General features: G+C 38.9%; 1 protein-coding gene across 1 annotated transcript; it reads left to right on the top strand.

The window, feature by feature from the left end:
* Nucleotides 1-1,842: 1,842 nt before the first annotated feature.
* On the top strand, nucleotides 1,843-27,936 carry BMP3 (bone morphogenetic protein 3). Its single transcript, XM_077143039.1, has 3 exons — nucleotides 1,843-2,648; nucleotides 16,736-17,643; nucleotides 24,219-27,936. The coding sequence occupies exons 1-3, from the start codon at nucleotides 2,324-2,326 to the stop codon at nucleotides 24,408-24,410; spliced, it is 1,425 nt and encodes a 474-aa protein (XP_076999154.1). The 5' UTR covers nucleotides 1,843-2,323; the 3' UTR covers nucleotides 24,411-27,936.

The raw sequence follows: 27,936 nt of genomic DNA, 5'->3' as shown, positions 1-27,936 counted from the left end.
GGGTGGTTTCAAAGGGGAGTAGGACGGTCTTTCAGAATTGAGGATTTGGGGTGACCCAGAAACATATATATAAAGTCAGAGATGCCCACCCAAATAGTGGGAGTGACAAAGATTTTTCTTCTCAATTTGACATTCTCCTTGGGCAGAGTATAAAGATGTGAGGAAAACTTCAGTCTGACCTAGAAAGAGGAGACAGCTCACAAAATGGAGAAAGAGCAGAAAGGAGAGGAAAAGGCAGTAAAAGTTCACAGGGGAAAAATCAAAGGGGAAGACTCTGCCGGTCTATTGAATTTTGTGATTAGGTCTTCATTATCAATCACAAAAACTATTGTGTTCTTTATGTCAGTAAAAAATCACATGCATGATCTCATTTAATCCTCACACTCATCCTTAAAGTATGTGTTATTATCTATAGAACTGTTCCAGGGGTAGCTAAGGGCAAAATCCAAACTGCAGTGGGTTGAAAAGTGGCAGAGTGGGAGACTGTAGCCTGCATTTGGGCTAAGATTAGGGATAAAGGATTGAGCCCTTACTAAAAGTTAGCCAGTGTGCCAGTCACTTTAGCACTGTTTTCTATTTGAATCCAAATACAACTCTAAAAGGGATGTGGTTTTATTCACGTTTTGTAGCCCCAATGTGAGTCCCGCTGCCTTGCAGAGAGACAGACAGCTGCAATGGAGAGTTACTGAGGGCTTTCCTGGAGCAGGCACCGTGCTAAGTACTGCTCCACAAACGGTCACGCTGAATTGTCAGTGTAAATGCTAGTTTCTCATTATTAGTGATGTGGTGATTAAGGGCCTGAGTCCAGGAGTCAAACCACCTGAGTTTGGAGCTCAGTTCTGCAACGTACTGCATGACCCGTTGCCTCAGTTTCCTCATCTGCAAAATGAGTTTCGATGTGAAGGTTCTCTAAAGATAATACATGTGAAACTTAAAGAACAAATGCCTAGGGCACGATAAGTGTAGGAAATGTGAGCTAGTAGTTTAATCTCTGTTTCTCAGATAAGAAGAAAAGGGAGCAGGAAAAATCTCAAAGCTAGCATCTGAAGAGCCAGCTCGAGGCTCAGGAGTCTAAGACTTGGAAGCCTGATGTTTTACCACACTACACCATCCTCAGGGAAACTTCCAGAGAGGCAATCAAGACACCAGAGAGAAAGAGAAACAGAGATGTCGATGGTGAATTTCCTCGATTATTTGCATTTAAGATGAGAGAGTCTCATACATATTTTTCTCTTGAGGGGAGATGAGTAGGGGCAAAAAGAGTCGGGAGAGAGAGGAATTATATTGGGGCAAGCCTTTCAGAGAACAGGAAAGAAGGGAAACGACAGGTGCGGGGATCCACAGCCTGGGTCAGCACAGGAAAGGAAGAGAGGAGGGATTCACACCGTGATTCTGTATGGAATCAGGAAAGGAGGCAAGGAACCGAGAAAGAAGACAGGAAGAAGTTCGTATTTTCCTCTGTCCACGTGCTAGCCAGGACACAGCCACTGTTCTTGAAAAATCACAAATAGAGAGGAAAAGAAGTCCGTTAGACCATTTCTTTCTCCATGATCTTCTCCCTTCCCCTCGTCTTCCAAACCATCCCATCTCCTACTCTCTCTTCTCTGTCTCTTCCTGAGGGTTCTCTCCTTATTTCCCCCTTTGCTTTTCTCCCTGCGACAGCCAGGTCCGGGCTGCCGGCGAGGGCGAGGACAAAACTGACTGTGAACTACACAGATCAGCCAAAGGACGAAGTCAGTCTCAGTCTCTCGTTCTCTCTCGGTCTTTCTCTTTCACACATGCGCGCGCGCGCACACACACATACACACACACACACACACACACACACGCATACTCTAAAACTCTGACCAGCCGCGCAGCGGCTCCGCCAATCCCTAGAAAAGGCAAGCGAGCAAGCGCCTCCTGGACCGCTGCGCGCACCCCACGCCGGCATTGCGCCCCACACAGCACTAGTTCCGACCCCCCGTGCGGCCTCTTGGGCCGGGTGTTCCCGAAAATAAAGCTGGGAGGGAGGGTAGAGACAGATTCTGAAAACACCCGGGCCACACACGCCGCGACCTTCAGCTCTTTCTCAGCGTACAAGTGGAGACGGCGCCTGCAGCGCCCTGTGCGGGTGAGGTGGGAGAAGAGCCCACCTGCGGTTACGCAATTCCGCCAGCGCAAAAAGTGGGGTTTGTCACTGTCCTGCTCAGGCCGGGTCCAGGGCTTTTGGCGGTCTCGCCCTGATTTGGGGTTCAATCCTTGGTTCTCCTGCCGGTCCGTCGCTGCTCTAGAGGGTACCCCCGCGACGCAGGGAGCGGGAGCGCCGCACCGGGACCTCGCCATGGCTGGGGTGCGCAGGCTGCTCTACTTGTGGCTGGGCTGCTTCTGCGTGAGCCTGGCGCAGGGTGAGAGAAGGAAGCAGAATTTCCTGGAGCTCGGCAAGATTATGCAAGGAGACCGCACGGCAGGTGGTGACACTGGTCCGGAGCTGCAGCCGCGCGACAAGGTGTCGGAACATATGCTGCGGCTCTATGAGAGGTACAGCGGCGGCGGCAGGGCAGACTCAGCGCTGACGCCCGGCTCCCTGGAGCGGGTCTCCCAGCCCCGGCGCCCCCAGCCACTGCGCGAAGGCAACACGGTTCGCAGCTTTCGAGCCGGAGCAGCAGGTGAGTGCGGAGGCGCCCCTTTTCGCCGTCCGGTCCTTTCTTTCGTGCGGACCCCTCACAGCTTCCCTGAAAGCCTCTGCTCGTCGTTGCTACCCGGAGACCTTTCCCCACCCTCCGCAACTCTCCTGTTGTACTCCTCGGTGCACTCTGTCACGCACAGCATTTTGCCAGCTGAGTCCCCGAGGGAGAAGTGGAGAGACGAAGGGCAAGGAACAGTGGAGGGGGTCGGCTGGAGGACCTGTATGGAGAAAGGGAAGGGGTGACATCTCATACCCAGTAGGGTCCTCCTGCCCTGGGTGTCTGGAGCACCCCTGTAATACCTTATGCTGATGATTCCTAAGTCGGGCAGCGGAAATTCTCTTGGGGCTGGGCTTTAGCCATGTTTATCGAGAAACAGATGCCATTTTATGCCAGCCCGTGGCCCCGGAGAGAGAAATGACACTTGAACTAGAAGCCATCACTTTGCCTTTTGGGTAGCCCCTACTCCAGATCTTACAGCCCTCTTAACTCATTTGCTCCCTCTTATCTTGCTAAGTTTCTTTGATACTTTCTACTTGATGGTCCCTTGGTGGCAAACACACAAGCAAACAAAACCAGGTGCTTGGGTGTTTCAATATCTAAAACCCATCTGGGCAAAAGGGTTGTCTCCACCCTGGGAGGGTTGGAAGGGGAGGGGGCAGTAGGGGAAGTAAACACTTCTAGGAATCCACCGATGAAAATCTGCTCATCCCATTTTTCAACACAAATCCTTGCGGAATGAAATTCATGGCTTAACAAGGTTTCTCCCAACCCCTGTGGTGAAGCATAAAACTTATGCTAACAGCCTCCCTCCCTGTGCTAACAGCTTGAGGGAACGTTTCCTGGATACTAACTGTTTACATGCTTTGAGGATGCACCAGGCTTTTTTGTTCACAACATTCATGATAAAGGGAAATGTTAACTGCAAAGCGTGTCTTCTGCGAAATGTTGAAAAATAGCCAGGAATCTTCAAGTAACGAGGCCATCCCTTGCTGCTCTATCAATTCTGTCAGAATCACTGAAAGAAATCTCCCAAGCTTTGATATGTAGAACTCCTGGAAAAAAGAAAACTAAGGCATCCATCAAGGAAAGCCCTGAGTTGACACTGTAAATGCACTCTAGAGCTCATAGGCATGATGACATTTACAATAACTGTGAGTTATGTTTTCTAATGCAGAAGTCTTTAGCTAGAGTCTGAGCTGAACCAGATTTCATTTTCTTCTTAAAACCATGAGCATGATCTGTGAGGAACTGGCCTCTGCTAAGGAAACAGAAGCCTGCTCAGGGTTATTCTCAGCATCCCAGCCACTTGCTGAGGCTGTCTTGACAGCTGACTGCACCAGTGAATACTCTGTTCACCTTTAGTGCAACTCCGAGGCTAGAGTGCAATGAAGGAGCAATGTGGAAGCAACAAGAGTTGAAAGGAAGTTGGATGGGCAAACCAAGTGGCAATAATCTTAATAGTCTTTTTTTTTTTTGGTAATTTTCCTAGCAACTAACTGAGGCACCCAAGAAATGAACAATATTTTTTGTATCAAGTTTGTTTGCTTGTTTGTTTATTTTAGTTTGAATCACATGGTTTGGAGGTAGAATGTGAGTTTATATCATTTACATATGTTGTGCTGCTTTTGGTTTGGTTTTGGCTAAGGGAGCCGTGACTGGTTTATCGATAAGAATTTGAATACTTTGGGTGACATATCCGTTTCAGCTTCAACTTATTCAGTGCATTATGATTTCAGAGAGTCCCTTATCATCCACTCTGTAGTCTTATATCATCAAATGATAAACTGTGATACTGAGGCCAGACATTCCCTTGACATGATGAATTGCAGCTTGAAACAGATATACAAGGCTCTGTGTCCTGATAAGAAAAGTAATCCCTTTAGCATCCTAGAGACTACCCTAACTGGTAGAGAGAAAAGCAAATAGTAAGCTGTGCTCCAAAATCCAATTGTTTTATTTTCTGTATTTTTCAAAGGCTTAATGACTTATTCATCAAACATAGACAGTGGTTTTTATGGAAGCTTAAGTGTCATGTTACCACACTGGAGACTCCTGGAGAGGTGGTTCATGTTGGATCTCTTCCAAGAGTGTTTAGTTACTAACACTCTTAAAAGACCTTATTATATGGCAGTTCTGGCTCTAATAAGGCAGGACTCCAAAAAGGTGCCGAGGCTTTCATGTGTGTTTCTCTAGCTTCATCCATATCAGAATTTCCATGGCACCCTTCACCTCATGACATAGGTTCAGATGTAGGTGAAAGATGCTGCCTGCATTAATAAATTAGATGTGATTTCTATCCAAAGTGCTCAGGTTCCACAACACATGGACTTCTCTGTGCCAAGGATGTTACAGATTTCAATGGAAGGTCAGGTGGTGTGCTTTATATCTGGAATGGCTGCTGATCTGGGAAACTTTTGGAGTGCTTATTCAGGCTGAGTTACAGCCTTAGAGCCCTGTTTGCTTCTCGGAGCACACTGATTAAAAGTATTTATTGTTCTAAACCTAGAATATCTTTGGTTGAATTTTAGCTGCTGTGGTCTCCCTCTGATTACTTTCTACTTAAACCATTACTTGATGGTGGGTGGCATTCATCCTAAATATACTTATTGCTAACCCCTTTTCTCCTCCCTAAACGCTACTCAGCTGGTGTGCCAAAGCCGTAAGTCTGGAATACTTATAAGATTTTTCTGTGTATGATCTGTAAAGGTTTATGTAAAGATAGGTTTTATCTTTCCCTTTGTAAGAGATAATCTATGAAACTGTTGATGGCACAGACAAGTTCAACCTCATAAAACACCATCTTGGAGGAAAACTAGAGGAATATAAAATCAGCTTTTATTTTAACCTTGGTTTGAGTTATTCTTGACTACTATGTAATAAAAGAAGAATACTTTAATTACGATAGATGGTGTGTGTTCCTTACCTTCTCACCATTTCCATAGTCTCTTAATCTTATTTTTCTTCATAAATTTAACTCCTTTAGGAACAGCGATTCAAGCACATATATCCTTATAAGAAAACTATCGCAGTTTTGATTTATGACATGTAACTACCACAATATTATAGTTCAGTGAATATACGGTGACTTTAGACACACTCATACACATGCACACACATACACAGACTTCATAAACAGAAGGAAAAAAATTTGAGGTCATCCAGCCCACAAGTGAATATTTTCCTTCAACAAGGAGAGGGAGATTCATTCTTACCATACTAAAAAATGCTTTGAAAATAAAGAATTGTGACTTTGACATATTTTTGAATTGCATGGCTAAAATATAAGGCTTTAGGGAAAAGACTATGTAATTAAGGGCTGAATGATCATGTGATAGGAGCCTTTCCTATAAAATACATGGACCACAGTGAAAACATTGTTTTTAATAGGCTTGACGGGCAAGGGGATATAATAACTTTATTAAAACATAGTTACCTTGAAATGTCTGGTATCTAGAAATATGCTCGAAATTTAAAGAGTGCTTGGATTATCTGATGTTTTTATTTAAAGGACAATAGTGCATCTGGAGTGGGAGAGCTGGATGAGCAGCTGCTTTGAATTATACACTACTTTGAATACATGATAGACCTTAATGAAGTTTTTACTGTAATAAACAAGATAGCTTTACAATCTCTGACATTTAAAATCCATAATACTATGAATTCTTGATTATCCATGCTAATGGAAGGAGAAAGAGAATGGATTATGTAAAAATTTAATTTAAATTTAGCTTTGTAGTATAGCTAGGCACACTCAGAAAGACCCAAGACTGTGGAGGTCAATGAAAAAAAATCTCCTAAGCACATAATCCATTCAGGAAATACTATAGAATATAGAAAATGAATTAAGAGGTTTACATACATTTTTATCTGTGCAGTGGAACTTCATGAGCACTTGATTTACCAGGTTCTGATTTTTCCAAAAATTAAATAGGGTCATGAATGCCAAATTTCCTTTTAAACATTTTAGAAATATAAGAATTTTTATTTAGCAGATAGGTTGAAGAAAGGAAATCCATCCCTTCCTTTTTTTAGAAAAAGAAAGGGGTATCATGATGTATTTTGCAGACAGTTTTTCAAAAAACTGTCACTCATCTCAAAACCTTTTACATCTGATAGCCTGATCTAACTTTCCATGAAAAATTTTCACAAAACAGCGTCTCTGCAGATGTAAACAGATGTGACATAAAATTAGGTTCCATGGTCAAATAAGTTTGGAAATTCCTCTTTTTGCTGTGGGCCCTTAAATGTTTATAAACCCTTTTAAGAAGGGAACCTTGAAAGAACATTTTAGATAATTTGGGTTCCAAGACACCTACTTGGGGGAAACACTGGTTCAGGGGTTTCCTAAGTTAGCAAGAAAGAAGATGTGCAAAATTCATAGTGAATTTTTGTATGTCTTCACAACTTGATATTTTTATGTCTTAGAATGTTGGAAGGAAGCCATGCCCTGAGTTTGTCTAATTACTAATTAGGTGATTGTTTAAAAAGGTGGTAAAAATAATTGGTGATGATGAATCTTAATACTAAATACAAAAGTGAAAAAATTCTAATTTCTCCTTTTTTATTTACTTATCTAAGGTTGTTTATTTATATTGTTACTTCCTGGGATTGGGTCCGGTTGGCATTGCACTATCTTTCTGCTTTCATGTTTTAAATGTCTCTGAATGTACTTTCAGAGTCTGCTGTCATTGAATTTCATTTCCCAATTTCTTTATCAGTTCTCCTCCATCATTGTCTTCTATAGGATTCCTCTGTTTTTTCTTGTTTTTTTTCCCCATAGCTGTGTTTTTCAGAGCCGTTTTATTTGTGGAAAAGTTCATTAGAGATCATACACACCACTTTGTTAATGTTTTATCACCATTTTTATCTTGATGAAAAACACATTTACTCAAGACATCTATCGAATTCCTCATATAATCCCTATTATTTGTTGTATTTCTAAACTGTAATGAAAATTGTATCTATCAAATTATTCTAGTGAAAACTATTGAGCTGCTTTGCATTTATTTTCTATTTCTTTTCAGGATTTTTATGCTACAGCAAAAGTACATTCCCCCTAACTTTTGATGGTTTCTTATCTATTAAATTTGTATAACCTAGTAATTAATGTTAGTATCTTAACTTTATTTTGGTAGTGGTAGTGGAAAGAAGTTTGACAGCACAAATAGTCTCAGCTTGAATTCTCCTATACCGTGTTTCAATTTAAAGTGAATTTTTATGATTGTGACAATAGGCTTTTATAATGGAAATACCGATATAGTATTATCCAAATGACACAAGTATACCAGAATAATATCTACTTTGGCCTGTAATAAATTATGGCAATGTATGAAATAATTCTCATTATTGCATCTTTATTTTAAACCCATGGGACATATTTAACAGTCCATAAAAATACCAATTTGTCACACATTAGTAGTAGTAGCAGTTGTGTCCTAGCATGCTGGTACATAGCAGTTCTCCTGGTAGCACACATTCTCAAGGATATTTTAAAGGTATGATGTCTCCCTTATCTAAAACATCAGTATGCAGGGCATGAAGTCAAATGACCACGGTGTGTATTGACTCCTTCAATGATCTACCCTCCTTTAAACTCCACTTCTCCAGGCAATAGAGATGCAGTCAGTGCCTTTTCTACATTTGGGCATGCTCTGAATTAAAGTGTTTGGGCAAACTAATCCTAGTGTATTTCTAGCTTAGGTTAGCTCTATTTTACTAAGTGAGAATCTGTAAAATATTCCTTTTATAAAATAATTGCCTCCAATAATTTTAGAGATATGAGACTCTTTGTCCAGACCTCTCACTTTATATTTAAAGCAACTGAGGCCCAAAAAGCTCTTATTTGCTTTTCCTTCAAATAATCTTTTAATTTACTTGCATGGAACCTATCTAATGATGATTTGAACTGACTGTAATTACTGAATTTAGGTGTGGTTAAGATGGACAGTCTTCAAGTAGAGAAAAGATTGCTAGAGTTTTGATTTTTCTCTTACCTGAGGTTAGGAGTTAGGAGATCTAAATTCCAATCTTGGTTGGACTGCTAATTTAAAAATCATCTAATAACACTATTCTCAGTTTCTTCATCTAGCAAATGGATTAAATTATGCCTGTTGTTTCTGGCTCACAGCAAGATGGTTAAACTCAAATGAGAAAATGAATGGGAAAATGCATTGAAAGTTTTGAAGGCCTATGTAAGTGAGATAGTCTTACTATTTTAAATATTTTCAGAGATTGTCTCCCTATAGCTTCCCACAAAGCCTGAAACATATTTAAAGTGTTGATAATATGCATTTGTGTATAGCCCAGAGGATATATTTGAGTGACAGTGTAAACATAAATAAGAGGTAGTCCTGTTATAATACCATCTGTGAGATCCAAAACCTACATTCAAGAAGTTACTATTTTTGTCTTGACCCTGGTGGCTGAATGGAGCAGGGTGGCAACTTTTTATAGTGATTTCTCAAAGCTAGTTGCTCTCAAAGTCTCATCCCTTTATCAGCAGCATCAGCATTGGCATTACCTGGGAACTTAGAAACAGAATTTCTCTGCCCCACCTCTCGGTAGGGGTTGGGCCCGGAAATCTGTCTTTCAACAAGCCCTCCAGGTGATTCTCACACAGGCTGAGGATGGAGAAACACTGCTGATGGTTTATGTCCCTATCGTTTTGGGTGTTTTGTATCAACCAGTGTGTGAAATCTAGGATTGTTTAGCAAAGCTATGCCTAGTCTCAATTGTCCCTGTAGCGGATCTTTCCATGAACATATGGTTTATTAGCTTATATAATGGGAAGATCGTTTGCTTTGGAAGTTGTATTACTGTCTCTATGAGGGCTTTTTTGCCTTGGAGAAGGCTTCAAAGTCGTCTGATTAAGACATTTTACTCTTCCCTCCCAGCTCCTGAACATCTGAGGCTTCATGGATCTGCTAAAAGGAAGATATCAGTGCAGGGACCTATGAGGCAAGTCACTGGAGGGCAGGAGCAGAGCTGGTTCATCCTTATATTTCAAGGGCCTAGAAGAGTTTGCCAAATAATAGGCTCAGTAGATATCTCAGTTGAATTGAATTCAGTGTTCAAGGGACTAGCAGAAGAAGAGATAGTAGAAAAGCTATTAGCCAGGCAAAGGATCCTTTAAAAATAAACTCTCCATAAAGGAATATTCCACTAGGCATTTTACCATTGATATATTGAATGGCAATGCTAATCTACTTTCTACAGAACTGTTCTAATGATAATCTCACTCCCCTAATGAAATGGAAGGAAACTCCATGTGATATTTATACTTGAGAAGGGCTTTTGTCCACTTTGGGAGCTTAAACCTACTTGAAAGTTTTGTTCACTTTTGTGTTAAGTAGGAAACACTTTTGAATATGGTAAGTTTACGCAGCTGTTTTCAACAAATGTGACAAATATTCTTGGGGATATGAATGTTCCAGGCTGTGTGAGGTACGGGGAATGCAAAGATTTATAGGAAATGGGTCTGCCCTCCAAGGGCTCACAGTCTAGGAATGCCTGTGGGTGGAGACTGAGAGTAGATAAGCTGAGAAACGAACATTTTGTTATTCTAGAAAAACATACAGTACATCAAAATCTTTGGCCATGTTTTAGACTTTGGACATAGAGAATGGTTATTTTTGACCTCCTGTGAAACTCAATTACTTGACTGGAACTCTGCAAGAAAAACAAAATTCTATAGCTTTTTGTACTATTTAGAAACTGTTCATCTTGCATTGGCCTGAAAGCTGAAGGCGCCATAGAGAATCTGCAGTCTTGACTCCATGATCAGCAGCAGATATTCAGCCACTGACTAGGGGTGTACGGGACTCTGTCCTAGGCACCCCTGGCATTTCTAGCAGCTGTACTTTGTTTGGAGAAAGAAGTGGAAAAAAAATTGCTTCTTAGTTACATATTTTCTGTATGACTAATATGTTTTTCCTGCTTCCAGGGAAGTTAACTAATCATCAAGATTTCATTTAGTCTATTTGTTTTAAAATCAGACTTTACATAGAAAGCTTTCCATTGTATGTTCTAATTCCATTTGAAAGCATGCTGTGTGGGCCATCACGAAGGTGAACTGCTGCTTAGTCCCCGGGCACTGCATCGGCTCCTCCTTGAGAGTAGCTGATATGGTGCAAAAGCAAGATTGGTCCTGTGTCTGAGCTGGAGCTCCTGAATCAGATGCTTGGTTTCATTAGGTGCAGGTGCTTTGTTTTCACATGAACACAGAAAGAAATCATCTGCCTTTATTTAATAACTGGACTCCTAAAAGGACCATAGAGATCATAGCAGTCCTTCTCTGACATTAGTTACTAAACTCCCTGATAACTTCTATGGTCCGTCATTTCAACATTCTAAAACTGTGAAGGTTGGACTAAATTATTTTATTCATAAAAGAAGCATTTACTGAGTACTGCTTAAGGTCAAATTCTGTCCTCTGGCTGAAGATCCTAATCCAATACAGGGTCTTCTCCTTAAGGAGTTTATGATCTTCTGGAAGGAACTAGAGTGTGGTGAAGTTTGTAATAGAGGCAGGGTCCTAACCAAAGATGTGGGTTGTCAGGACAAGCTTGCCTCAAGGGGTGGAGCCTCTTCTTTGCCTTAAAAAACAAGTCTGTGCTATCAAGGAGAAAGGGTGGGTAAGAGCATTCCTGAGTGAGCAACAACAGGTGCAAAGTCCTAACAGGTGTGTAAAAGAGAGTGTAGTTTGTTCAGGAACTCACCTGACTTCTGAGCCCTTTGCAGTTCTCAGATATTATGACTCTAGAAAATTCAATATAAGATAATGTCAACGGCAAACACTAACTAGAATGCAATGGATATATTCTCGGCAAGAAAAATCCAGGCTTCTGCTGTTGCCAGCAAACAGTAAGAAAATAGCACCACCTATTGGTAGTTATATTTTGGCATCTAAAATATTCCCTGTGAAGAGTTGGAAAGCCTGTTGTAGTTACTTGCAAGGGATCTGAGAGGTTATGGATTTACTTTTTCTTTTATTTTTTTTGCATGGAGGGCACTGGGAATTGAACCCAGGTCTTCGGCATGAAGGTGAGAATTCTGCCACTGAGCCACCATTGCACTGCCCTTGAATTCACTTTTCGTACCCTACCTTCAGGAGAAGGAATTCTTCTTAAATAGTCTTAAATTAAGACCATCTATCTTCTGTGTGCCCAGTCCCACTGCTGGATCTCACTACGTCAAGTTAGACAAAAGATAGTTAGGAAGTCATTATTTCATTGGCTTGGAATCTGCTTCCATTCAGCCATCACCTTTAGATCTCCTCATCTTTAACACTGGAAGGAAAACCCTATTCCCTCTACAGCAACTCAAGTACTTGGAAACAATTCTCATGCCATTGATAATCTTTTTCTTTTCTTTCTCCAGACCATGTAGTCTTTATTTATATACCTCAACTTGTAAGAGAGTTCCCAGGCTCTTCAACATTGTTTTTACTCTCTTGGTTGCTCTTTTCTATATCAATAATCTGCCTAAAATGAGGGCATCTAAAATTAAGTATGCAACTCTAGATATAATTGATACTTACTTCCTAGTACCTGAGAACTATCTGCAGCCTAAAAGTGTGTATGTTGTTGGTGGGTTTTTTTTTTTTTTTTTTGGTAACTGATAAAACCCACCATTGCTTTAAAAATTATTATTATATCAGTTTGTTCTTATTAATCAGAAAGTATATCTGTTGTACAAGTTATCAGGTTTCTGAGTCAATTATTCCCAAGAAGTAAATATCTGAGTACTGTACTTCAGAAAAGAATAAACACTAAAGCACTCATTCTTCATTCAACTGAATATCTATATTTGAATATAGGGATCTGCAAATGTAGATTAATCTGTGCTACTACTTATGGGGAAGAGAGAGAAGACTAACACAAAATTCCCATTCTTAAGTGTGGAAGTATACTTATTTGAAAAATTAAATTAATATGTATGTATTAAAATTTTTCATAATGAGTTGTTATTGAATGGTTGTTCTCACATATTTCTGCTTGTAGGAAGTTGTCTCATTCTTTTCTATTCCTTTATACTCTTTTGCTCAGCCCCATGCAACTCTCTTTTTACTGTTTTTGTCTATTGTAAATACTAAATAAATATTTGCTGGTTTGTTTTGGGGGAAAAGTATTAATTTGCACAGAAAATAGATGCTAGGAGGTCAGAGAAGGGAAAAATAAAGTATGAATTAGAGAGGTTAAGGAATGCTTGGTGACATGGTTGAGACTTTGAGCTCATTAAGTTAAAGAACCGGGGGGTCTACAGCAGGCAGAGAGTGTCCTCCCTGGCCTGGTCGGAAATGACCAGGGCAATGGTGTCAACTGTTGGGCATAATATCACACCTTTGGTTAGGAGTTAAATGTAAATTGGCCATCATTTTTTTGAACTTAGGAACCTTAGATAAACTGAGGACTTCAAATAATTAGGTAATTTGGAGTATTTTTGTGAAGGCCTATACAAACATCAGGAATATTGCTTATACGAGCCCGTCTATATACACAGCATTGTATACTGCTAGAACGTGTCCCTCCCGTCCTTTCTCCATCATTCCCTTCCCCCTTCATCCTTAAGATTGGGTTCAAAGGTCACCTTTTCCCAATGTGTCCCTCTTTCCCCTACATAGGTAAAGTTAATTGTTCCATCGTCTATACTCCAAGAGAAGAGTTCACACCCTTGCCAGCAAGTCTCATCATTATGGTTAACTACCTGCATATTGTTGTGAATTCCTTCCCCCTGCCTCAGCAGAGTCCATTTGTACAGTCCTAGGACCCAGTTCAAGGTCCAGAAACTCACAGATGCTCAATTCATATCTGTTAAATTAAAACATTTGTTTTGTTTCCTGTTCCTTGTTGGTTATGGTTGTATTTATGTTCGTAAGATTTAGCTAATTTAGACATGTAAGCACATACACAAATTACATAATTGAAGCTATGTAGATAATTTCTAGCACTGTATGTAATCTAGCACTGATGCTAAGTTGCCCTTTAACTTTAGCTAGAGCAGTTTGCTGGTCTTAAATTTTTGTTTGTAGGTTGAAATGATTAGTTACAGCTGGAGGGAAAATTAAAAAGTAATCATCAATATTATCTTTGTCAATATGTCCATAAGGGAAAAAATGTTGCATACCAAGAAGGGAATCTTTTGCTCGATTGACTTCTTGGTTTACATATTCATGTTTAAAAAAAGTGTTTTTCCCTTTTTCTTTCTGAACTACATGACTATAAAACTATTCTAGACCACCACTGTCCAATAAGGTATATAGTGAATCACAAATGTGAGCCAGATATGTAATTTTAAAATCTTAGTAGCCACATTGAAAAATGTGAAAAGAAATATGCTATACAAATATTTAATACAATATACCCAAAATATTACCATTTCATATTAATGAGATATTTTATATTATTTTTATACTAAGTCTTCAAAATCCGGTATATACTTTACACTTACACCAAATCTCAATTCGAGTACATGTGGCTATTTGTTATTGTATTGCACAGTCTACCACTGCAGTTAGCTAGCATTTATTGGGTGTGTGCTATGTGCTATGTGTTTTATCTGTACTCTTTCAATTAATCTTCATAGCAACTGTGCAATTGGCACTATTGAGCTCATCTTGTAGATTAGAGAGGACTAATGAAGGGTTAGTCACTTACCTGAGGGCTGCTGTTGGGAGTGGTGGAGCTGATGTTGGGCCATAGGACCCTGACTTCAAAATAGCAATTCAAAATAATGCATTGAATTTAAATGAGAGTCATCCAGAGCAGCAGTATGGTAGATTCTGAGACTTTTATGAGAAGATGATGCAGATTAGACACAGAGGTAGGGGCTAGTTAACCGCAGGTCACGAGGTATCTGGAAACATGTTTGAAAGCAAGAAACATTTTGAAGCAACATATGTGGAAAGAGCAGAATTGTTTTACCCATTGAGACATTGCCACCCATATGCCTTATAATTCACTTATTCCCTGCCAATATATTTGTTAGGCAACCGTTTAATCACAACATACTTAGAACAGAGTGACTTCTTTCTTCCATTGTAAATTTTGACTTGCTACACAAAGTTTGGGTAAAAGTGTATGCTATGATGACTGGTATGAATTAAGTCTAAAATCTCTGAACAACCCTGATGCCATGGCTTCGTTATAAAGATCTGTAAAATATTATTCTGGTGTCATGGATTATACAAATGTGCACAAATGGCAGTTTCTTCCTTTTCCTTCACAAAGTTTAAAAATGAGTAAAACATGTTTCTCAGTGTACTTCCCTTGTGCTTAGGGACTCAATGAATTTATTTTGTTTCCACATCTTTATAAAAATGTTTTGTTTTTACTGAAATATGTTTTTGATCAAGAACATAATTTCACAATTGCATGTGTATTTCTGAATCAAATATATAAATGGAACAAGTCCATGGAGGGAGGCTTATGCTCAGTGACCCATCCGGCACTGGGGATGCTTGACTTCTAACTCCAGGCTTATCACTAACTCAGAGATCTTCAGAGAAGCAACCAACTTCTGCCTCTCTGCCCCCTTACTAATATATTTTCTGCTCGCCTACCCTCTCTTTTTTAATATTGTTGGCAAATCTTCATACACATACATTCCATACATGGTGTACAGTCAGTGGCTCACAATATCATCACATAGTTGTATATTCATCACCAGTTTTTAGGACATTTCATATTTCAAACATATCATCAGTTTTTAGAGCATTTGCATCACTCCAGAAATAAAAAGAAAAAAGAAAAAACTTAAACATACCATACCCTTTACCCTTCCCTCTCACTGATCACTAGTATTTCAATCTACCCAATTTATTTTACCCCTAAACCCCCCATTATTTATTTATTTTTTATTCACATTTTTTTACTGATCTATCCATACCCTGGATAAAAGGAGCATCATACACAAGATTTTCACAATCACACGCCCACATTGTAAAATGTATATTTTTACACAGCAGTCTTTAAGAATCAAGGCTACTGGAACACAGCTCAACAGTTTCAGGTACTTCCCTCCAGCCACTCCAGTACACCATAAACTAAAAAGAGATTATCTATATAATGCATAAGAATAACCTCCAGGATAACTTCTTGACTCTCTTTGAAATCTCTCAGCCACTGAAACTTTATTTTGTCTCATTTCCTCTCCCCACTTTTAGTCAAAAGGCTTTCTCAATTCCTTGATGCCAGGTCCCACCTCATCCCAGGAATCCTGTCCAACGTGGCCAGGGAAATTTACACCCCTGGGAGTCAAGTCCCACGTAGAGGGGAGGGCAGTTTGTTCACCTGCCTTGTTGGCTTAGAGAGAGAACACCTACTCTCTCTTGTTTCTGGATTTGAAGAAGGGGAAATGTAATTGACTAGTTTTGATAGTCTTTGTTGAATCATATAGAAGAAATTGAACTCTTCGATTCATGGGATGTAATAATCTTCAGACACAGCTGCATGAATATTTTAATATGTGGCTCATTTTTCTTCAGGGGAACACAAACTATTAAGATATGTTGTCTCACTTACCAAACACTTATCCTCCACTCTGAACTTTGTGAGGCAAGTAGAAGGAAATAAAATTCTTGATGCATTAATGCCAGCAATAAAAAAAGAGAGAACTGATATATCAGAAGCATGGGACCCTTTATCAACTGTGATGAACACATCCCATTTAATTCTGATGACATGAGAGGTAGATATTATCTCCATTTTGTTAATGAAGAAATTAGCTTGCCCAAAGTTACATAGTTAATGAGGAGGTGAGCCAAGACTTTAATCAAAGCGAGTGTAATTCCAAGCCCTCTGCTGGTGATCAGAAGATTATGCATTGCCTCAGGTAAGAAACTATTACAATATTTTCCCAGATTTATAGGAATAGGTCTTGGTAGTCACAGAATTCAAAGCTGAAACTGTCAGTTGTCTGACCACTAAGCTTACTTCTGGGTTATGACCTTCAAACATTTGCAGTGCTTCAATAAAGGAAAGAGCAAATTGCTGACAATGGCTGATCCTTGCTTTGATATTTTTCTAGCTTTTAAAATTATTCTGTTTACTCTCTTTTCTCCCTCCTAGGGACCCTTCAAAGCAAGGGGCTGCAAATTTTTAACCTGACTTCTCTAACCAAGTCGGAAAACATTTTGTCTGCCACACTGTATTTCTACATCGGAGAACTGACCAACACCAGCCTGAGTTGCTCAACATCCCAAGGATGCTCGCATCATGCTCTGAGGAAACACATTCAGATTGATCTCTCTGTTTGGGTCCTCACACCCAGTGGGAACCAAAGCCGACTCCTCGGTCATCTTTGGGTAAATGTAGCCACACCTCACCGAGACGTGGCCTGGATGTCTAAAGACATCACTCAACTCCTGAAGAAGGTCAAGGAAATTGAGGAGTTCCTCATAGGATTTAACATTACTTCCAAAGGACATCAGTTGCCAAAGAGGATTTTACCCTTTCCTGAGCCTTATATCTTGGTATATGCCAATGACGCCGCCATTTCTGAACCCGAGAGTGTGGTATCAAGCTTAAAGGAACACTGGGCTTTCCCCACGGAAGCTGTGCCCAGACTGGATAGCCACATCAGGGCTGCCCTTTCTGTTGGGCGGAGGAATAAGCGCTCCACCCGGGTCCTGCTGCCCCTGCAGAACAATGAGCTTCCTGGGTCAGAATATCAGTATAAGGAGGAGAGTGTGTGGGAAGAGAGAAAGCCTTACAAGACCCTTCAGACCCAGCCTGCAGAGAAGAGTAAGAGCAAAAAGAAACAGAGAAAAGAACCTCACCAGAAAAGCCAAACACTGCAGTTTGATGCACAGACCCTGAAGAAGGCTAGAAGAAAGCAGTGGATCGAACCTCGGAACTGCGCCAGGCGATACCTTAAAGTGGACTTTGCAGACATCGGCTGGAGTGAATGGATTATCTCCCCCAAGTCCTTTGATGCCTATTATTGCTCTGGAGCATGCCAGTTCCCCATGCCAAAGGTAGCCGCTCTTCTTTGTCCTTTATCCACTTCCTATTTCCATAGGGTAGAAAGACGTACTGCCTAAGGGGTGTCTGTGTGTGTGTTTGCGGGTTAAGTGTGTGTTCTTAATCTACAAAATCCATCTGGACCCTTATTTACTACATTTTAATGTGTAATAGGTAATATGCTCATGCTTGTTTTTCTTCTTTAATGATTGTTTTCTTTAAATGGTTTTTTAAAATAAAGTTACATGGAGTCAGTATTGGTATAAAGAAGGGTATGAGAAAAAAATATGTGGAAAAAGTGTTTTTTTGTTTTGTTTTGTTTTGTTTTGTTTTGCTTCTAAACATGGTGCGTATTCAGCTGTGTGGGCATGTGTGAATCTGCACGCGCTACCTGAGCCAACCCTTGGATGGTGAAAGGCTCTGTGTGGGGTACATTCAGGGGATTACGGGGTGACAGGGAAGTTGAGGGAAGAGCTAATCAGATTGATGCCCTGATGCAGAACATGTTTTGATCAGTAGTCCCTTGTGATCTGAGTTCTCCCCACAGAGGTCAGGATCACGGTTGGGCTAGGTAAACCGGCCTTATGAAATCTGCCAGATGCTGATTTAGTTTGCATTCCTGCTAAACATCAAAAAAAAAAGGAGGGCAAAATAGGATATGATAGCATATAAAGTTCTTCCAAGAGCCGTTTCAATCTGTCAGAGCTCGGCTGAGTATCTTCCAAGATCAATAGGGACTGCGCTTTATCATATCAATACTCAGTATCCTGACAAATGTATTTTTAGCAGCCTTGTGACTCTTCCTTCTGTCTTGCACAGCAAGTCCAAGGGACTGTTCTCTTTGAATTTAGAGTTAGTAAGATATCAGGGTGTTCTCTGGCCTTCAATTTAGCTTATAGCTGAACTTCAATTCTTAGCTTTTAACAGTTTGAATCTCTGTTATGAAATGAAAAGTGGCTCTAGGGTAGAATTCAGATGAAGGATAGAATTTTTTGTGCAAAACTTGAAGTGAATCACTTTTTCCTATTGTATGATAACGGATGAAAAAAATATCTTGCCTCAAAGAGTAACCAACTTCTGCTTATGAGTCTTTAAAATGGCTTCTTCTCGTTCTGGTTCTATAACTGGTGAACTAAATGTCACACACGCAAAGTGAAAGGCTGACTTCACAAGGCTGGATCAGTCTTGGGGCCAGGAGCTTTATTGAAGTTCCATTTTCTTTGGAAGTCCCTGATGGCTGAGCTTTCTACATTTTCTAAGTCATTGTCTTTACCAAGGATTTTTGCCAGTTCCATACTTTTTAACCTAAACACAAAATATATACATTTACAGTTATATAAAGCACATTGTTTTGCCTACATATTCATATATAACACTTCAGTGATCAAATAAAATTTGTTCAAGCTGAGATAATATTTAAAAGCTCATACCCAGAACAGATGCTAAATATAATAGACAGGAATGAGTCCGTGCTTTACAGTGCGGCTTGCCTTTGTGACATTGAGAAGCAGGAATTAATTGTTTTAAATGGGTCTCTGAGTTTTCTAAATAATCCTTCTCACTTCCATAAACTGTAGTTTCTTCCAGATTCCCTGGGGAAGGAGATCTGTCCCCCCTCCCCCACATGATTCCAATTTTCAGGAACCAGGAAGCCATGAAAATGTGAAGTTATTCAGGAAGTTTGTTTTTCAACCCTTAACTGCAGAGAACTGGTGTAGTCGCCACCTCTCCACAATTATTCCCATTTTCCCTGCTTGCCCTTCCCAACAACCCATACTTCTGCCTGCTTTTACAGCAATTTTTCTGTTGCTTTCATGGAACTTCACCATGGTTGTCAGTTAACTAAAGAATAATTTAACAATTGATGAAGAATAAGTTAAGAATGGCAGAGATAAGTTTAAGGGAAGGAGTACGTTAGTGAATCAGAACAAGTAAATGTAAATATTCATAGAAAGCCTCATCAATTTTAATGTGCCTACTAATTGTCTGGGGATCTTTTTAATCCATAGATTCTGATCCAGTGGGTGGGGGGATAAAGCCTGAGATCCTGTATATCTGACAAGCTCTGAGGGGATGCTGATACTACTAATCCACAAACCATACTAGGAATTGCCTAAAATCAAGAGCCAAATCCTTTTGCTCTGAATCTTGGTTCCATGACTTACCAGCTGTCATTTCTTTTGAAAGTTGGTCAAAGTCTCTACATGTCAGCTTTCTCATTTTTAAAATGGATATGAAAATAAATAACAAAAATACCTACAAAATAGGAACAGTGGACCAAGTAACTGAGGTAATGGAGTATCTAGCACATAGTAGGTGCTTAATAACTATTTGCTATTGACGTTATTACCAATGACGATTGCTGAGATGGAGAAGACTAGAAGATTAAATATAGGAGGCTGAAGAAAGACTGTGTAGGGAAAAGGGATCAAGAGAATAAAAGTTATATGCAAGAAAAAGTTTTCTAAGTGTTCCTAGTCCCTTTTCACAAGGGCTCACAAGCCAGTGAGCTCTTCCAGGAAGGTTTCATGGGAGAGTAATAGAATCAGGAGTGCATCATTTGCAGCAACCAGACTCATCATAATATTTGTCAAAACTTGGAATGGCATCAGAACTCTAGGGAGACATAACAGAGCTAAGTGTAGGGTTTTCTCTCTGAGCTTGGGATTTCCTTTTGCCAAGTTGAGAGTGGAAGCCTGGCTGTTACGTGGAGTTACGTCTCTCATCACCTTCTGTGGATCTGCTTAACCTTTAAAGCTTTCTAGTGGTTCATACCTGAAGCCTTCCAGGTTTTATGTCTTTCAAGTGCTAGAATAACTAAAAGGATGGGAAACATGAAGCAATATGAAGCTATTATATGTGGGGTCATTCAATAAGCATCAGTATTATCAACACAGTGTCTAATATGGTAAGCAGAGTTAAATAAAAATACAATATGAGCAATGGAGGAAAGCAAAGTTCTCTGACCAGATCAGTACGAACGCATGTGGAATAACTGAGGTGCCAAAGAACTTTCAGACTTAGATATACATTTTGCTCCTGAGAAAAGTTCTCCCAGGCCAGACTCCTGTTGGCCTAGCCTCCCTTTGGCCTCCTGAGCAAAAGAAAGTCTGCTCTATACGGTGCAGCTCTATGTCTGCAAAAGTCGACAACCTGTTCTGTAATTCAGAACAGCTGTGCTCTGCCTTTCCCAAATTCCAGTCTTTGCCCTTTCACTGATTCCAATTAGATAGTTTTCTGGGCTATCACACCCATGTGGGCTGGACTGGAAAAGTGGGGAGCAAAGTCCCATGGCCCAGGTCAGGAATGAAGGCTCTTAGCTGATGACATATCTCCCCTGCTAGTGCATTTGTAATCGGATTCAACTCTCGGACATCATATGCAGTTTGGCAGGTGCAGGCCTGACTACTGCAGATTCCATTCACAGACACCGCAGTTTGAATTTTTCTGATTTCTACCCTTACAGCCAATCTGTTTTCCAAGAGAGAAACCCTTGGAATTCTGCCATGAAATGAAAAATACCCATATAACCAAAGCCAAAGCCTGGGCCGTTGCCTCTCCTCACCACCTTAGCAGAGATGGAAAACAGAGTTCAGATGAAAATGATTCAGCCATTTTTGCTGACAGAAATCCAAGAGAACCAACAAGGATAGAGGAACTGAAGTTATTTTTTTTTTTTTTTTTTTTTTTTTAAAGGAAGGAAAGACAGAGAAGGAAGGAAGGATGGAAGGAAGGAAGAAAGGGAAACATCTTTAAACATTTTCTTGTTTTATTATATTTTGTTTGTTTGTTTGTTTTTTACATGGGCTGGGGCCGGGAATCGAACCGGGGTCCTCCGGCATGGCAGGCAAGCACTCTTGCCCGCTGAGCCACCGCGGCCCGCCCCTGAAGTTATTTTTGCAAGGAAGGGTGCAAAAGCTAAGAATAGCGAGGATGTAGAATTGATCCTTTGAACCAATTGTCCCATTTAAAGCAGAAGTTTACCTTTATAAGGTCGAAAAGAAATACCTGTGATTAATTTTCTGTGTTTTCCAATTTCAATGTCTGGTCTTGAAGACGCACTCTAAAAAAGAGAAATAACACGGGTTTGATTTGTGATTGATATATTCATTAAACTATGTAAAGAGAGTCATTAGAGGCAGAACCTGAAGTGAAATAAACAAAACAGTTATGGATTGGCAATATGCTTCACACCAGCAAATGACTGTATGGATTTTTTGCGCATAACATAATCTTTCTTGGTAGGGGCAGCTTGATCAGAAGATTCCATAGTGAGGGAAAAAAAAAGAAACTCCCTGGAAAACTGAGAGGTTCTTGATAAGACACCAACCCAGAATCAAAAGCTTGTGCCTGAATTCCAGCAAGCCCACCAGAGACAGCTCATAGTTTCTGAATCTATCATTTGCAAACTGGAGCATGCAAAAAAAAGAACAGGAATTTTCCTAGGAAACACCCATGAATATTTTCCATATCTATGTTGGGTCATTTGCCCAGAACGTTTTGTTGATGGAAATTATTTCTACAGAAATAGGTAAAATGGAGGGTATGCTATTTCTTATAACTGTCACAGCCTTTCAACAAGTATTTATTCATTGTCTAGAGTATATACTGTTCTAGGCACTGGGGGACAGCATGGACAGCAGTATTTATCGTTTGTAGCTTCATCTAATTAAATAGATCTACTTAGTATGAAACTTAGATATTGTAGGAGTCATTAAAACATTAACAATAACAAATTATATCAGAAAATATGCAGTTTTAAAAATATTATTTTGGGCTATATGATAATCCATTTGGATGATTAAGCCTTTAGATCAGCTTAAGAGCAAACAGTAGAAAAAGTGAACAGCTGAAAAAGTTTTATTTAGAAATTACCTACACTGATGAAATAAATAGGGGGCTATTGAATTCCTATTGCACAATACCAATTGCAGTTTATGTCAGTTACCCAAAATTTATTGGCAATGCAGGACAGATGATGTGCAAAATAAAGCAGCATGGGCTTCCTCTATTTTTAAACAGAGGGAGAATAGCCTTTTGTGCAAAATTAATTAATTGAAAGTTAATTATTTCTTTTAACATATACTTAAAGTCTCTCAGGAGAAGGAGTAAAAAAAGTCATCAAGACTCATTTTTAATGGTTTATACCTATTTAGAATAAAGTTGAAAACAATAAGTGAAAGATCTGATAAGACAAATCAGATTTTCCCTTTCCCTGCCAGAAATAATTCTCTGTTTTCTCTTTTACAGTATAGCAGTTTTCTAGATTATTTTCTTCTCATTTGGCTTGTATGTGCCCTTTTAACTTGATCCAGTTTCCCCAGTCTGGGAATTTTTGCAGTAAAAAATTAAAATACCAATTCACTGGGGCAGAGGTGCTGCGCCATGAGAACCATGGCTCAAAATCCTGAAATCAAAAAGCCAGAGATTTGGCTCAAATCCCACTCTTGAGTTGACAGGTAATCTCAGGCAAGTGACCAAACTTCTATTTCTAAATGTGTTTAAAACAAAACTGGCTTCACCTGCCTGAAAAAGATAATGGCAAGAGAAGTGATGTTGAAATGTGCGGTATCTCTCATGAAGAAGTTCTTTTTATCACTCTGGCAATTCCTAAGCATATAGGCATGCAAAAGTGACTGTCCCTTCAACTTTTTTAGGTAGAGGCAGAGCTGTTAGGGCTGGCCAAATAAAACCACGTTTCACATGGATGTTAACGGTCCCAGCTGGCATTTTCTTGGGGAAGAGATTTTAACCAGGATGCTTTGATCAATCTTCTAACATCTATAGGATAAACTTGGGTCCTGTAGATTATTCCCTGGAGATATGGCCCATTCTTAACACATAACACTGCCAAGTTTAAGTCCAAGCCCATGGAGCAACAGTGACCCCCAGTGGCCACAGGTGTGGTGTTCTTAACCCCAGTTTAGGCTTCTAAGGAGAACTGAATATTTACTTAATGGAGTATTCATTATCCAGTTTCCTCTTGACACATATTAAATTAAATACATCAGTGTCCCTTCTCACCTGCTTGGTTCTTTAACAACAAGCCATAAATATCACTCCAGTAGCTACATTAGTATATCTCTGTTAACTAGAGTGTTTGTTTGGGTGATTTATGATTACCTTAAGGGAAAGAACAAAATCATCTTTTTGTTTTAATCCTGTTGTTAAAAAAATATCCTAGAATGTATTATTCCCTTGTTTGGTCCTGAAAACAATTAGTCTTTTTGTAATTAAATGATTCTTGTTCAAAGAACTGGGTTCAAATCCTCATCTACCACTTTCTACCTGTTTGACCTTAGACATGTCATTTGAGCTTTCTGAACTTTTCCCCCATCTGTAAAATGTAAGAAATGTAGTTTGCCATAAGGATTAGAGATACTTCATGTAACACGTCTGGCATGTGGCAAGCACCTAATAAGTGATAACTATTTTGGTGTGGTGATATTGGATTGAATGTATGGTGACACCAGGGCTTATTGAATTGTTGGAATGAATTCATAATTAAGGATTTTATATGATGAGGGATGAAGAGCGGAAAAGTAGATCCACCTAACATATGTGTTTTTCCCCTGCCTCTTTTTTCTAGTCTTTGAAGCCATCAAATCATGCTACCATACAGAGTATAGTGAGAGCTGTGGGGGTCGTTCCTGGGATCCCTGAACCTTGCTGTGTACCAGAAAAGATGTCCTCGCTCAGTATCTTATTCTTTGATGAAAACAAGAACGTGGTACTTAAAGTTTACCCTAACATGACAGTAGAGTCTTGTGCTTGCAGATAACCTGGCAAAGAACTCAGTTTAATGCTTAATTCAATCGTTAGTTTATTTTTATGGACTTTTAGATGTTTGTTTGCACTGCCAATGCATTTTGTTCCAAAAAAATTTTTTTATAATCAAAAGAGAATGAGCAATAGACTGAAGATTCCCACAAAAGGAGAACTGGATTGTACTTGTTTCTGAATGTAACTAAAAGCAAGATTTTAGTAAATATGGGTACATATTTCTCTCTCTCTTTTTTAATCCCACAAGAGAAAATATCACTCAAACTGATTTGGAACTGTTAGAGAATACACTGATTTATTTTTGTAATGGGCTTTGGAGATAGACTGGACAAACAGCAATAGATTATCATGTATCTCTACTCATCTAACAACGAAAGGGAATAGGAGAGTAAGTTCATGTTTTGAAGTAGGCTTATTGCCTTAGATTCCTGAGCAACTCAGCAAGTGCTAAGTAATCCAATGAACTTTGATGTTTATCTCAAGCTTTTTTTTTTTTGAGAATCCTGTTTACCCATGTGTGTTTTTCCATATGTCATTGTATAAATGGTATAATGGAGAATGTGTGCTGTGTGCTATATGTGTGTGTGTGTGTGTGTGTGTTCATTTGCCCTCTGTAGGAAGGTTCGCTTAACATGGTTTTATAATCAGCCTACACAAGGCCCTCTGTATTTTTTTTTTATATTCTTGCAAGTACCATTCAATTATAAGAACTTTACCAAAAATGACAGAGTGATTCCAGAGCATATACTGAGAGTTACCACTTGACCCAGCAATTAAATTGGAAATGTAGTCGTTTTCATTTCATTGCCTCCCAGAGGAGGGAACTAGGAACCCAGTTTTCAAAAACCCAGATGTAATTCCTCTCCTATACATTTTTTTACAAGTCCTTTCATTTGTTCCTCTAAATTGAATAAAAAATGCTTCCTGAGGTCATTAACGTTTCAGTTCCATTAATATGTCTTTATTTCCTGTGAAGTTATCAGTAGATGTTGAGACGCGAAACTGCTGGAATTTTGGAGATTTCTTTAAATGACCAATTTAAAATACACATTCACACATTGAATATTATTCTTCAGCTACACCCTAGTCTTTCTACTTTTTCACATGGATCAAGGCTTTCGGCTCAGTCACAGAAACTATGCTTTAGAAAGCTCACTAAAAATTATCCGCCAAAAAAAGGAGTCAAGCATAGAGACACTTGTTTGTTTTTTGTCAGTTTCCATTTGCCATAAATATTTTCTTTGACACTTTTGTCCTTGAAAATTGCTCCACATTTTTTTTCCACTCACAAGCATATTCTTGTGTGACAGAAATGTTTTCAGTCTGTGAGTTGTTGAAGTTCCCTATCTGTGGCGACTCCTAAACTTAGTTCATTCCTTCCTGATGATTAGAGACAGCTGAGCCAATCAAAGGCTATGAAGTAGCAGAAGGCACTACTTTGCCTTTACCTATCTACAGTGATTCAGATATTTAATAAACATTTACTGAGCACCTATTTTGTGAGGCACTATATTAGCTGGCATCTGTAGTGCCCTCGCTGGTAAAATGAGGCTGACTGCGGTAACTTGGGTTCGGATTCCTAGTGCCTGCCCATACAAAAAAGAAAAAAAAATGAGGCTGACTAGCTGAGCTGTAAGACCCTTCTGGTGCTGAAAGTTGGGTTTATAATACATGCTATTTCATAGACATTTTCCTTGAAAAGGGGATAATGATCTGAAAACACTATCTCTTTTCATAAACCAAACTGTAAGCATATCCTACCCTTCAATGTTTGGTAGATGAGTACAGCATTCACTGTGGTATTTCTACATCACTGTTTCCAGGTGATTGCCATGAAAAGAAGCTCTTTGACATTGGCATACACAAAAGTGGATGTAAATGTGCATCAACTCTATGAATGAAACAAACTAGTTCTAAATAATGAATTACTTTCTGATCCCTGAGTTTCTATTTCATTTTTCCTGGTAGAATAAAGTTAAAGATTCACAGTGATATGGGCGATAAAATTATTTTTAAGATCTTGGCCAGACTGTCTTTTAGTAAAGCAAACTTCTTTTTCATTGATAGATTTGCGGCAATCCATAGTTCAATTTTTTTTTTCTAGAGATGTATCAAACAAAATGTCCAGTAATTTTTAGTATAAATTTTCAGCCTTCTTGTATCCAGATGTCTTTTTGTTACCTTTCTTAATTTGAATCAGTGCCCATATAGTACAAATTAAATCTTACAATGTAAAAAAAAAAAAAAATCTAAATAATAAAATTTTCCCAAGCAATAATAAATTAAGATTTCATTTAAAGTAGTAATTGATATGACAAAATTATAGAACAACGAAAAAACTTGGGTAGTCTCTGAGCAGCCGAAAAGGTTTGTGATCAGTTGTTATTTCTGAGTGACCTCGTGACAGTCTATTTCTTCACTGTATTGAGTACAAATTTTGGTATGAACAGGAAACAGTTTATTCCCAAAGAAAGAAAGAAAGCTCACTTTTCAGTAGTGAGGGCTGAAGCAAATGGGTTAATATTTTAATCGGATAAAAATTTGTTTGAAACTGGTTTTTTCAAAAACTGTTCTCTTGAAATCAAATTCTGGGGCTACCATTGTCAATATGGTATTTTAAAAGTGCTTTGTTGTAACTGGTGTAAATAATATACAGTTTATAGGGTTTGGGGTCATCGAATTTAAATTGGAAGATTAGATCCCCAGATCTCAGGACTATAATATGTCAGATAAATTTTACATTCATCTAGCTATATATTAACTGATAATCATTTATTCATTAAGATTTTTATCTTAAAATTTCTGAATAAAGCTCTTGTTGCCAATTTAATATTTTCATAAGCAACCATATATGTATGTAGTACTATTATCAGCCCGATTTATAGACATTTTTCTATATAATTACAGTATTCAGTTTCATCTTTCTGCTTTCACTCTGCTCTGTTCTAACAAGTAACTAAAGTCTGGACATTGACTTCTTGTTAAATCAAGGTTGGGTTAGAGAAAAGCTATGAGCACTTGCTGTGTAAGATTAAATAAGAGATAAATAAAAAATCTTGGATAGTTCTGACTTCTCTTTATTGCTTTTCCCCCTGAGAATTGTATTTTAATGTAGCTTATAGGTGATTAAACAATCCCCTTTTTCTAAAAACTAGGCCTTCCCTATAGCTCTTCACATGAATTTCTGTACTTGTTCAGTTGAGAATTTAATGCTTGTACAGTCAATGACAATTTAAATATATATTATATATGTATATGGAAAAACTTTTAAAGATGCTTTTTATTTATTTAATGACTGTTGCCTTCCTGTAATGGTAATAATTTTCATCCTGAGATGATGAGAGAAATCTTTTTACTATAGTTACTAGATGCAAAACAAAACCTGAATCTTAAGTCAAATCCACTAAAAGGCATATTGCAGTGAAACTTGTGAAGGACACCTCACTACTGATGTATAAGCTTTGCTTAACTTGTATCATTTTCTTCCAGTAATATAAAAATTTTATTATACAGTATGAAAATAA

Source organism: Tamandua tetradactyla, chromosome 24 (assembly GCF_023851605.1).
Source record: "Tamandua tetradactyla isolate mTamTet1 chromosome 24, mTamTet1.pri, whole genome shotgun sequence".
Classification (NCBI taxonomy): domain Eukaryota; kingdom Metazoa; phylum Chordata; class Mammalia; order Pilosa; family Myrmecophagidae; genus Tamandua; species Tamandua tetradactyla.
The sequence above is the reverse complement of the archived record's forward strand: the minus strand, read 5'-3'. Positions and strand labels throughout refer to the sequence as shown.

What these genes read in the sequence shown, in the direction of transcription:
- BMP3 (XM_077143039.1), top strand. Translation starts at nt 2,324, where the DNA reads ATGGCTGGGGTGCGCAGGCTGCTCTACTTGTGGCTGGGCTGCTTCTGC. An exon ending in CTTTCGAGCCGGAGCAGCAG is followed by an intron (nt 2,649 to 16,735) that starts GTGAGTGCGGAG and finishes TCTCCCTCCTAG; the next exon opens with GGACCCTTCAAAGCAAGGGG. An exon ending in GCCAGTTCCCCATGCCAAAG is followed by an intron (nt 17,644 to 24,218) that starts GTAGCCGCTCTT and finishes TCTTTTTTCTAG; the next exon opens with TCTTTGAAGCCATCAAATCA.